Here is a 12458-nt window from a genome sequence, read left to right as displayed (position 1 = left end):
GATTCTGCTGGGGAGATTCTGTCCAGGTGTGTCTATCATTATCCACTGGAGGGATGTAGGGGTGTATATCTTTATTCACTGGGGAGATGTAGGGGTGTATATCTTTATTCACTGGGGAGATGTAGGGGTGTATATCTTTATTCACTGGGGAGATGTAGGGGTGTATATCTTTATTCACTGGGGAGATGTTGGGGTGTCTATCATTATCCACTGGGGAGATGTTGGGGTCTCTATCATTATCCACTGGGGGGATGTAGGGGTGTATATCATTATTCACTGGGGAGATGTAGGGGTGTATATCATTATCCACTGGGGAGATGTTGGGGTGTATATCATTATCCACTGGGGAGATGTTGGGAGTGTCTAATGATATTCACTGGGGGAGATGTTGGGAGTGTCTAATGATATTCACTGGGGAGATGTTGGGAGTGTCTAATGATATTCACTGGGGGAGATGTTGGGAGTGTCTAATGATATTCACTGGGGAGATGTTGGGAGTGTCTAATGATATTCACTGGGGGAGATGTTGGGAGTGTCTAATGATATTCACTGGGGAGATGTTGGGAGTGTCTATCAGTATTCACTGGGGAGATGTTGGGAGTGTCTAATGATATTCACTGGGGAGATGTTGAAAGTGTCTAATGATATTCACTGGGGAGATGTTGGGGTGTCTAATGATATTCACTGGGGAGATGTTGAAAGTGTCTAATGATATTCACTGGGGAGATGTTGAAAGTGTCTAATGATATTCACTGGGGAGATGTTGGGAGTGTCTAATCATATTCACTGGGGAGATGTTGGGAGTGTCTAATCATATTCACTGGGGAGATGTTGGGGTGCCTAATGATATTCCTAGGGGTATCCTGCTGCAGAGGTCCTACACAGGAGTGTGTATAAATATTGACAGTCGAATTATATCATATTCACTTGTAAGTTCCAGGAGGTACATACTAGGGTAATCAGGAGTGATTGATAATATCCACCGAGTGAACCAGGTTGTCTATCAATATGAACAGAGAGATCCTGCCCGGGGGTGTCTATCAATACCCACTTATGTGAATGGGAGTGTTTAATGATTATCTAGGTTTGTAGATCAATATGTACTGGGAATATTCCAGGGTGTCTGTAAATAATCGCTAGGGAAATGCTGGAATCTTAATATATGTTTGCTGAAGGAGATCATTGGGTGTCTATAAAAATCAGCATCTTCTGGGGGAAATCCCAGGGTTTCTATAAATATCCACTAGGGAAATCCCAGGGTTTCTATAAATATCCACTAGGGAAATCCCAGAGTGCCTATGGATATATGTTGGGTAGATCACACCTATAAGTCTACACCAGGGAGGTGATGTGGTGTCTGTAAATATCCAATAGGGAGAACTTATAATATCTATAAATATTCAAAGGAAATTCATTGGAAAGATCCCTGGGTGTCTATAAATATACTTAAGGTACATGACTTTGGGAAAACCCCACCAAACACCAGCTAAGTATTTTTTAAATTCAAATTTGACATACAGCAGGATCTCCCCATCCTTTTATGATTTATAGTATAGTACCACATGTACTTAGTTTGTAACATATTTTGACATCTTCACATTCTGATTTTGATTTGGGTTCTGTGAATGGGCATGAGTAGGATGTTAGAATAGTGTGTCATAGAGGGACATAGTAAATTTTATCAAATTGTAGAAGTATTTTAGCATGTTGTCATGAATGTTTGAATTTTAGGTAAATGAATAGTTTTCATTCAAAAACAACAATTTAGACATCTGAGTAAAAACAGTACAGGTTATGCCAATAGTTCATGCATTAATAAATTTTATATTTGTTTGGCAAAGAAATAGGATAAAGAAAAAAAAAGAAACAATGAATGGTACTGTACTTTTCACAAAGCCCATATCACTATTTGTCTATATCCATGTTCTGTTTATCTATGTGTTTTCTGCTTTAGTGTACACCATTATTTATTCATTATGCTTCGGTTGCCATGGCAACTGTTTCTGTGCTTTGTAGAATGTAACTCACGTGAAAAAGGTGTGGTCCGCCCCGCAATCCCCCGCGGCACCACTCTGGTTTGGGGAATTCCCACCCAATGAAGCCGAGGTTGGTAGATTCTAATGTGTGCAGATTACAACCCTCTTTTCCTCTCTGTCTCTTTTGATGTGAGTTGTGTGTAGTATAGTTATATATTAGTTCATCAGCAACAGCATCTGCATAGTAGTTCATACTAACTACCCTCCCCCTAGCTCATATTAGACCCCTCCCCCATGCTCATATTAGGCCCCTCCCTCTAGGTCATATTAGGCCCCTCCCTCTAGCCCATATTAGACCCCTCCCTTTAGCTCATATTAGGCCCCTCCCCCTAGCTCATATTAAACCCCTCCCCCTAGCTCATATTAGACCCCGTAGCTCGTATTAACCTCCTCCCATAACTCATATTAACCCCCTATCCCTTACCTCATGTTAATCCCCTCCCCTAGTTCGTATTAACCCCTTCCCCATATTTCATATTGACGAACTACATGTAACAACTGATGATGGTAACATTTTTGTCCATTTCTTTTCTTTTCTGGATAAATAAACTGATTGCGTCATCCCCTCAATATATGTGTGTCTTCCGGTTTTTGTTTTGATCATCTAGTAATAGAACGTGCAACAGCCCATGACATATTGGGTTTACCGACTCAGCATTTTTTCCCTCAGAACCGTTAATAGGAGGCAGTATATTCTGATTTGTGTGTGTGAAAGTTTTAAGTACAGAACAATATTTTAATGAATCAGGTTGTGCTGTGTGTTGATGGCTTAAGCTAGAAAGTTGTGGTTTGCAGTAGCAACATACGTTGATCTCCCTTGGGTACCCGGGTTATGAAAGGTCCTCAGTACCCCCCATACTTATTGTAAGAGGCGACTAAATGAGACGGTCCTTCGGATGAGACCGCAAAAATCGAGGCCCCGTGTCACAGCAGGTGTAGCTCGATAAAGATCCCTCTCTGCTTAAAGGCGATAAGTGCCGAGCATAGGCATCAAGTTTTTGCAGCCCTTCACCGGCAATGGTGACGTCTCCATACGAGTGAAACATTCCGGAGAGGGACGTTAAACAATACACAATGAATCACACGTAGACATTCACTCAGCAGCACCACGTCATCACTGTTGTTTTGTATACAGAAAATAGTTCCCAGTGTTTTATTCCTCAGATGCATAAAAAAATTCCGTCCTGTTTAATTTTGCAAAAACACGTTTACTGTTGAGGCGTTTGCTAAATTGATAACATTCAGAATTTGTCCAGTTTTGAATTTGCACATTCAAAGTGAGGGCGAAATGGGTAAAATATAAAACAGCGTGAAATATCTCCAGCGCAGGCAGTATTCATGAACAGATCTTGATAACCGTCCGGAATTGTCAGTTCACCGTATTCATTAACAACAGAGATAAGCTCTATTTATGAATTTGCACTGTATTGTTGATCAAGTATTTTATGATGACACTGCATGACAATGACTATTCAGTGATGTCTAGACTTATTTACAGGACCGTATATACCTTCTGAAACAGACTACTCTGTATGATATTAATGCATTGTTCTTAGCTCACCTGATCGCCTGTTACCTGTCATTTGTCCGTCTCTGTCTGTCCGTCCGTCTGTAAACTTTTTACATTTTCGACTTCTTCCCCAGAACCACAGGGCCAATTTCAACCAAACTTGGTCAAGAGCATCCTTGGGTGAAGGGCATTCAAGTTTGTTCAAATGAAGGGCCATGTTCCTTTCAAAGAGGGAGATAATCACCAAAATGCAAAAATAGGGTAGGATCATTTAAGAATCTTCTTCTTAAGAACCACTGGGCCAGAAAAGCTGAAATTTACATGAAAGCTTTCTGACATTATGCAGATTCAAGTTTATTCAAATCATGGTCCCGGAGGTTGGATGGGGCCAGAAGGGGGATCAAAATTTTGCATACTAATATAGGGACAATCTTTAAAAATCTTCTCAAAAACTACTAGGCCAAAGAAGTGGAAATTTACATGAAAGTTTTCTAACATAGTGCAGATTGAAATTTGTTCAAATCATGGCCCCCGGGGATAGGATGGGCCGTAATAGTTTTATATAGTTTCATAATAGATCAAAGTTTTACATACAAATATATATGGAACATCTTCTCAAAAACTACCAGGAAAATTGAAATTTACATGAAAGCTTTCTGACATAGTGTAGATTCAATTTTATGGAAATCATGGCCCCCGGAGGGTAAAATGAGGCGACAATAGGGGATGAAACTTTTACATACAAATGTATAGGGAAAATCATTACAAATCTTGTTCTGAAAAATCACTCGACCAGAAATGTTTACTTTCACATGAAAGCTTCCTGATATAGTCCACATTCCAATTTTGAAAAAAATCATGACCCCCTGGAGTAGGTCGGGCCACAATAGGGATCTCAGTTTTACATGCAAACATACAGGGAAAATCTTTATATATGAGCCAATGTGACTCAGGTGAGCGATGTGGCCCATGGGGCTTTTGTTTCGTGTAAATCTACTGGTGATAAATGACAGAAACGGAGAGAGGATAATTTGTTGTATGTATTAGGTTTCATAAATTCATCGTATCTCTCATCACCATTCTTCAGAGCATGGATACGGTTTCAATACAGAGGACCTTAAATAAAATCTCAAGACAGAGAACCTTAGATAAAATCTCAAGACAGAGAACCTTAGATAAAATCTGAAGACAGAGAACCTTAAATAAAATCTTAAGACGGAGGACGTACATAACATCTCAAGACATTCCAATATGGAATTTAGATAAAATTTTAGGATGAAGGACCTTCAATAAAATCGCACGGGAGGGGACCTCGAATAAGAGACTTTAGATAAGAGATCAAGATGTAAGACCTTAAATAAAACTCAAGATGGAGGATCATGAACAAGCTATTTTATATCTGATGAAAATCCACATTTGTTTTGCGAATATTACTTCCAAACATTCAGTGTACACACACATATCTGTCCACAAAGCATGTACGGTATTTAGCGGGAGTCCCCTCCGTGGAGTATATATATATCTCCCTGTCTACACAGCATGCACTGTATTTAGTGGGCGTCCCCTCCGTGAAGTGTATATATATCTCCCTGTCTACACAGCATGTACTGTATTTAGTGGGCGTCCCCTCCGTGGAGTATATATATATCTCCCTGTCTACACAGCATGCACTGTATTTAGTGGGCGTCCCCTCCGTGGAGTGTATATATATCTCCCTGTCTACACAGCATGTACTGTATTTAGTGGGCGTCCCCTCCGTGGAGTGTATATATATCTCCCTGTCTACACAGCATGCACTGTATTTAGTGGGCGTCCCCTCCGTGGAGTGTATATATATCCCCCTGTCTACACAACATGTACTGTATTTAGTGGGAGTCCCCTCCATGGAGTGTATATATATCCCCCTGTCTACACAACATGTACTGTATTTAGTGGGAGTCCCCTCCGTGGAGTGTATTTATATCCCCCTGTCTACACAGCATGTACTGTATTTAGTGGGAGTCCCCTCCCCTCCGTGGAGTGTATATATATATATATATCCCCCTGTCTACACAGCATGTACTGTATTTAGTGGGAGTCCCCTCCGTGGAGTGTATATATATATATATCCCCCTGTCTACACAGCATGTACTGTATTTAGTGGGGGTCCCCTCTGTGGAGTATATATATATATATATATATATATCCCCCTGTCTACACAGCATGTACTGTATTTAGTGGGGGTCCCCTCTGTGGAGTATATATATATATATTTCCCTGTCTACACAGCATGTACTGTATTTAGTGGGGGTCCCCTCCGTGGTGGGTACATATACCCCGTCTGCTGTGCATGCTATGTGTTCTGTGGAGTGATTTGCTTTCATACAGGGCGATGTTTACTAACAGTGTATGCTATGTGTGTTGGTTATCAACAGTTTGGATTTAATATAAAACTTCATAACAGCTGATATACCTGTAGAAACCCAGTTGAGAAAAGGTCCTTAGTTTCCCTTGCTTGTCATAAGAGGTAACTAAATAGGGTGGTCTTTCCAATGAGATAGCAAAAGCCTAGACCCAGTGTCACAACAGATATAACATTATAAAGATCCCTCTCTGCTCAAAAGCTGTAAGTTCAGAGCATAAGTGTAAATTTTGCAGCCTTTCACTGACAATGGTGACGACTCCATATGAGTGAAATGTTTTCAAGCGGAACATCAAACAATATACACCATAGTAGCCAATAACATTGTGTCATTGACAGTTGGCCTAAACTGAATTTGTAGCATGCATTTAAATTCAAGTTAGATTGCCAGCTAATGATATGTTTTTGTCTATCCTTAAACAGCTGTTTAAATAACCAACACTACTTTGTGACAAATCGAAACTTGCTGTTTTAGTGACCACAGTTTCAGGATGCTGGTATTTTAGTCGTTATGTGATGATATGATAGGATTGATTTAGCTAGAATTGTGAGTAAGCTTTCAGATCTAGAAACATGTAGTCATGCAGTATCCATCATTTCCATGACATCATCATGTCAAAAATTCTATGTCTGGAATTATGAAATTATCCAATGCCATTTTGATTTCTTTACTACAAACTTAACATTATTGGTAATCTCTATTCACTGGCAGCCTTAATTTCCATGCTCTTCCATGTTAATGATCTCTATTCACTGGCAGCTTTAATTCCCATGCTCTTCCATGTTAATGATTTAGATTTGTTTTCAAATGATCACATATTGTTTACTAGATGTTTTCCATTTTCATTTCAGTTGCGAAAAGCTTACTTTAAACAGTTAGAAGAAATCACTAGCCTAAAAGAGCAGATATCGTTAAAAGACAAACGGATACGGCAGCTAGAGGAAGAAATCTCAATGTTAAAAATCCCGGTCACTCGGGACGACGTCGGACCGGATCACAGTGACTGCTGAAGTGCCAACTCTCAAGTCCCCAATGTGCTAGTCCTTGTTCTCGCATTAACCATTCCAGCCAGTCCAAATGTAGGTGTGCATTTTCTTGACCAGTAGAACTACAAGTCGACAGAGACCGGTCTTGCGTTCAATGCACCTTTGAACTTTTAAACTTTGTTTCCACATTGTATTGCGTCCTGTTTTGGAGGTAATAGAGCTATAGCATGATTTCAAGAGACAATGATCTGGATGCAAAATTGAACATTTGAACTTTGCTTCTGAGTTGTAATGTGTTCCTGTTTTGGAGGTAATAGATCGATAGCAAGATATCATGTGACATTGATCTGGATGTAATCTATTTATAGCAAGATATCACGTGACATTGATCAGGATGTAATCTATTTATAGCATGATATCACGTGATAATGATCTGGATGTAATCTATTTATAGCAAGATATCACGTGACATTGATCTGGATGTAATCTATTTATAGCATGATATCACGTGACAATGATCTGGATTTGATCAGCCATGCGATGTGCCAGACAGTGAGTCCCTCTGTAAGTTTATGATTTTAGACACTCTAGAGTCTATTACAGTACAATAATATCAACACACAACATCACAAGACCTTTGCTAGTTTTGTGCTTGTGCTGTCAAAATGAGGGACGCGAATTTGGTGCGACTTTTAAACGGGAGATGAGTGACGAGAGGTTGATGTGACTTTATTGGGATATGGAAGGTGTCTTTTACCTGTATGCATTGTGGTATTATTATCTGAGATGAGTGACATTGTGAATGTATGTATATGGATTTTTAAAGAATGAGATACATTCCACGTTCACTAATCATCTGACTTTGATCAACCTCGTTTTTAATTGAATGTTTTGTGTAATTTAGAAATGCAGTAGTTGTGTATGTGGTTATTGCAGGGCAGTAGATTATGGACAATTGTACCATGTTCAGGACCATTTTTATTTTTAGCTCAGACCTACAGAAGAATATAGATACCTATGATGCATGCTTCCATATTAAATCTTATGTATAGTGATTTATTCACCAGTATAGTGTAACACGGTTATAGCAAACCTCCAGGGCTTGTGAAGAGTTGGGTCATTCTCCACTCATAGGCAAATTATTATTCCACAGTAAGTGTAAATTCATTATAACTGTGTTCATTATAAGCTTGTTGCACTGTACATACAGCTTTGTCACAGCTGCAGGAGACTTCCAAAGATCAATTCTATGAGTTACTGTAAAAAAAATCACGGTCATGATTTACATTTACTACAAGATTTGATAATTGGTAACAAAGATTGTCGTAACCAATGAGTGATTTTACAAACTGTGTTTTATTTATACAGGTACAGCAGTGTTGTTTTTTTGTGATTTTTATGTGATATTCAATGTGTACAGTAATCTCTATTCTTTGTTTGTTGACGTGTTCAGGGGTGGATCCAGGATATTTCAAGGTGGGGTTATAATTCACGATGTTAGAAACCAATTTTGTACTTGCAATTTTATTTAGTAGTCACAAACTCCTACTGTCAGATGGGATTCACTGTCAGATTGGATTCATTGTCAGATGGGATTTGATGGGATTCACTGTCAGATGCGAACCAATATTAGGGAGGAACCACTGTTAGATAGGAAATCCACTGTCATTATTGGGAAATCTACTGGTGGGAAATGAATGTTCATTACTAAAGAGCTAAGCATCAAAATGACTGAAATCGGTACTTGCAACACTTGTGGACATACTGGTATGTGACTAAAATTTGGTTTTAACATGGACGTTTTAATCTCCCTTTACAATTGTATCATAGAAGACAGAGTTCCCAGGTGCCTGACTTCCTGTAGTATACTTCCTCCCAGATAGATCCGCCTATGCTTACTGGTAATGCTTATTTAACACTGATTCATAATTTAGATTGTTCTGGACTGCACATGTTCGTGGTTGTGTTTTATCTCAGGCATTGAGGACTTTTTATTTTTGTATGTTTGTGTGCCAGATATTAAGTACATCTTCAGAGACATGCTTGTGAATGGTGAATCCATAATGTTATTAAAGAGGGAGGAAGTTCTTTGTTTGATATTTGCATGGACAGAGTTTAACAATTTTCGGAAAATTCCATCCTTAGATTTTTGGAGCTTTGGTGGGCGTTTCACAATGTTCTCATTTTTGTAACATTGAAAACACTGTAGAGATATGACTTCTGATACTAATGTGACAGAATTAAATTGATCGTAGATAAAACAAATGATTTCTAATACAGTTAAACATACTTATAGTGAAGTGCTAAGGCGAACAATTACAGTAAAACATGCTTATAATAGTGAAGTGCTAGGGCGAAGAATTTTATAGTAAAACATACTTGTAATTAATTGCTGGGGATGAACAATTCCAATTCATTATAAACGTGATTTGTTATACCTCAGAAATTTATAGCACAATTTAAAAATAACGGGAAATAAAAGTCACTTCGCTGTAAGCGTGAATTCATTATAAGAGTGTTTGATGTAATTGTGCTTTACTGTAAGTTTGAAATTATTATAAAAGTGTTTTATTGTATATTTACATTTTCTAAACTTGAAGGACATTTTGTTTGATTTGTTAAGGAAGTTACCTACTTGTAGAATATTAAAGTATACCTCTAATTAGACAGAAACTGCCAGACACAAATTGATGATTGTTTATATTGGTGATCACTCATTGGGCATTGTAACTCATTTTGCTCAGATAGAACTTTTAGAGTACAGATATACTTTTAAAAAGTGTATGGTAATGTAGACAATGTTCAGTTTGTCGTGATTTGATTTTAGTGAAGTTTTATGTTTTATGATGCAACAACTTGTGTATTCTGATTTCAGAATTACCCCCACCACTGAAAATATGCAACGTGTCCAAATGTTCTTGTCAACAGGAACATTAAATCAAATATTTAAATCAAATATTTGACCATGATAGACATCTTAATTTTTATAATCTTTTTACAATCTTTCCAGAATTCATTCCTGTTCATGTTGTATACAAAAAACAAAACTACAAACATTGATATTGACACATTTTAACACATTGCATATACATCACGCTATCATTGACAAGTATGAAACTGTTTTTAAACAGAAGAGGACTGCCTGTTGTATGAAAATAAGTCGTTATGATTTTATTTATGAAAATAAGTAATTCTGTGTTTTTATTTAAACTTGTAGCTCTGTTTCTTTTTATCAGAGCAGGTGATTCAGATTTTCTTTTAGCAGATAATGATAAGGTTTTATTTTTAAAAAGTAGAACTGATTCTTTTAATAAAACAAGTGAGTTGGACATTTTTTTTTAATCATTGCAAATAATTTTTATTGTTGGTCACATTTTTGATCACGGCAAGTAGAGCTAAGTTATGGTATAGACAAATTTAACTTATAATGTACATATTAACTTTGCTTTATATACATTCCGGGAACTTGCTGTAAATTAGATAGGAACTAGTGTGCATTTCTAGCGCTGTAGGAATATCGGGATACATGACTGAGATTATGAGTATAATAGATTTCTGCTCTATAGTGTGGCTAGCTTTAAACACATACAAGGGATGCTGTAGATAACAGCATGAGAAACGTTGGGGTTATTCGGACGACCGTTGTACTGATTTTAAATTCAGATCCTAACGTTGGACTTACATTACTGTAAGCAGTACAGACAAAGTCTAGTTATACAGTAAAAGACAGTTATTGCGAACCTCCTGCGCCATTAAAACAGCACAACAGACAAAGTCTAGTTATACAGTAGAAGACAGTTATAGCGAACCTCCAGGGCCATCAAAAACAGTTTCTTTTAACCAGGAAAATAAATACGACTTAAATTTGTTATAAGCTTGAATTCGTTATAAGCGTGAATTTGCAATAAGCGTGAGTTCTCTATAAGAGTGAATTCGTTATAAGCATAAATTCGTAATAATATTGCTTTACTATGTTGCTGCTAAATCATTCCAACTAATTGTCCAAAAATTATGATATCGAGTTACATGTATTTCAGCCATAGCCTAACTTTGATAGCGTAGACATAATTTAAGTAAAATAATATGTAGTTCACAAATATAACGTAGAATCTCTGTTCAAATTAAAATACGTGTGTCTTTCGTTACACAATCACAGATCTGTCTCATTCATCAGGAAAGAAAAACCAAACCCAATATCAATCCATATTCTATCAACAATGTTTGTTAAAATGTTATCCATCTATTAAAACTACCAAACGGAAGACCGTCAGCGTGTATGATAGGGTTATTATTGTGTGAGCAAAGAAATGAATGACAGCTTTTTATATATTTACTTGTATAATCAAAATGTAATACAGGAAGTATTGCTGCTATTCCGATGAACTGTATTTAGTATATACCGTTTGTCTATAACAGGTATACACTTTTTTATGTATTTTTTTTGTCTATAAGATGTATAGCATTCCATGTCTACACGTGTACGCATTATTGTAAATGAAAAGAAATAAAACGTTTTTGTATTTATTTGAATTCTTTATTTTGGACGCTGCAGATCTTCAACACTTTCGCTTGTATTAACTTACAAAGATTTCCTTTGTACAGTTTTGTTAACTCAAAGAATAAACATGTTAAATATAGATAAATTAATTCTATACACTCTTTAGAATTTTAGATAATACTATTATTTCTAATGTAAAGTATAAACTTTTTTTCCCATAAATACAATGTATTAACAAAAGCATTGATTAATGTAAAAAAAAAATGTTTCATTGTAATTCTAAATAAGGTATGGATGTGTTGGCTCATGACTTGTGAAAACTCGCGATTAAAAATATAGTTCTTGACACAGATTTTGACTACGCATAACTCCATTTACCTGATCAAGATATATGGCTTATGGCGGATGTAACCGGTCGACAGGGGATACTCTCTCTTCATACGCACCGAATTCCACCTCTGGAATGTCTAATGGCCCGTGTTTGCCCTATTCTTAAGTTGATCACTGTTTCGTATCTTCACATTTTTAGGTCAAAGTAATTAGTTGTGTAACCAAGTAACTCGGGATTGTTTTCGCGACATTCTCACAATATCGGCCGAATGTTGAGCCAAGTTGCCTACTTACCCAACTAATTCGGACATATAATCTCGACATTCTCTAAAAACATTGGCCCACTATTTTCTCATCTAACCTCGGTACCCTAGAATGATTGGTACAGTGTTGTGATGAAATCAGATCCTTACTGAGAAGCACGGGAGAATAATCGAAGGTTGTGGCGGCCACGATCGATGTTAGAATGCCACAGAAAATATCTTTTAACGATAATGGATGTATAATATTTAATATATACGATCTACATTTTCCCTTCCTTTAACGCTGATATTTGGAGTACCTTTGAACATTTCATGGATCGATGCCAATTTTTGTGAACTTGCAATCCGATTACGCTTCGGTAAAACGATTCCTGATTAGTCCTTTATTATTTGTCAATAATATGACCTCAAATACTCTGCTGTCAGATCCGTC

The 12458-nt window shown here is 37.1% G+C and overlaps 1 protein-coding gene across 10 annotated transcripts in view; it reads left to right on the top strand.

Annotated features, from left to right (window-relative positions):
• LOC125662077 (coronin-2B-like) overlaps window positions 1-11458 on the top strand; it is a 74066-nt gene extending 62608 nt beyond the window's left edge. For 8 of the 10 annotated variants that reach the window (XM_056148121.1, XM_056148122.1, XM_056148117.1 and 5 more), the window contains 2 exons: window positions 2017-2106; window positions 6800-11458. In XM_056148121.1, the coding sequence (XP_056004096.1) occupies window positions 2017-2106; window positions 6800-6958 (249 nt within the window). In that variant the 3' untranslated portion in view covers window positions 6959-11458. The remainder of the gene's footprint in view (window positions 1-2016; window positions 2107-6799) is intronic. The other 2 variants (XM_056148124.1, XM_056148125.1) reach the window with 1 other exon arrangement.
• Window positions 11459-12458: the final 1000 nt, after the last annotated feature.

The sequence above is a fragment of the Ostrea edulis genome, chromosome 8, assembly GCF_947568905.1.
Source record: "Ostrea edulis chromosome 8, xbOstEdul1.1, whole genome shotgun sequence".
NCBI lineage: Eukaryota > Metazoa > Mollusca > Bivalvia > Ostreida > Ostreidae > Ostrea > Ostrea edulis.
This window is presented reverse-complemented; position numbering and strand designations above follow the sequence as displayed.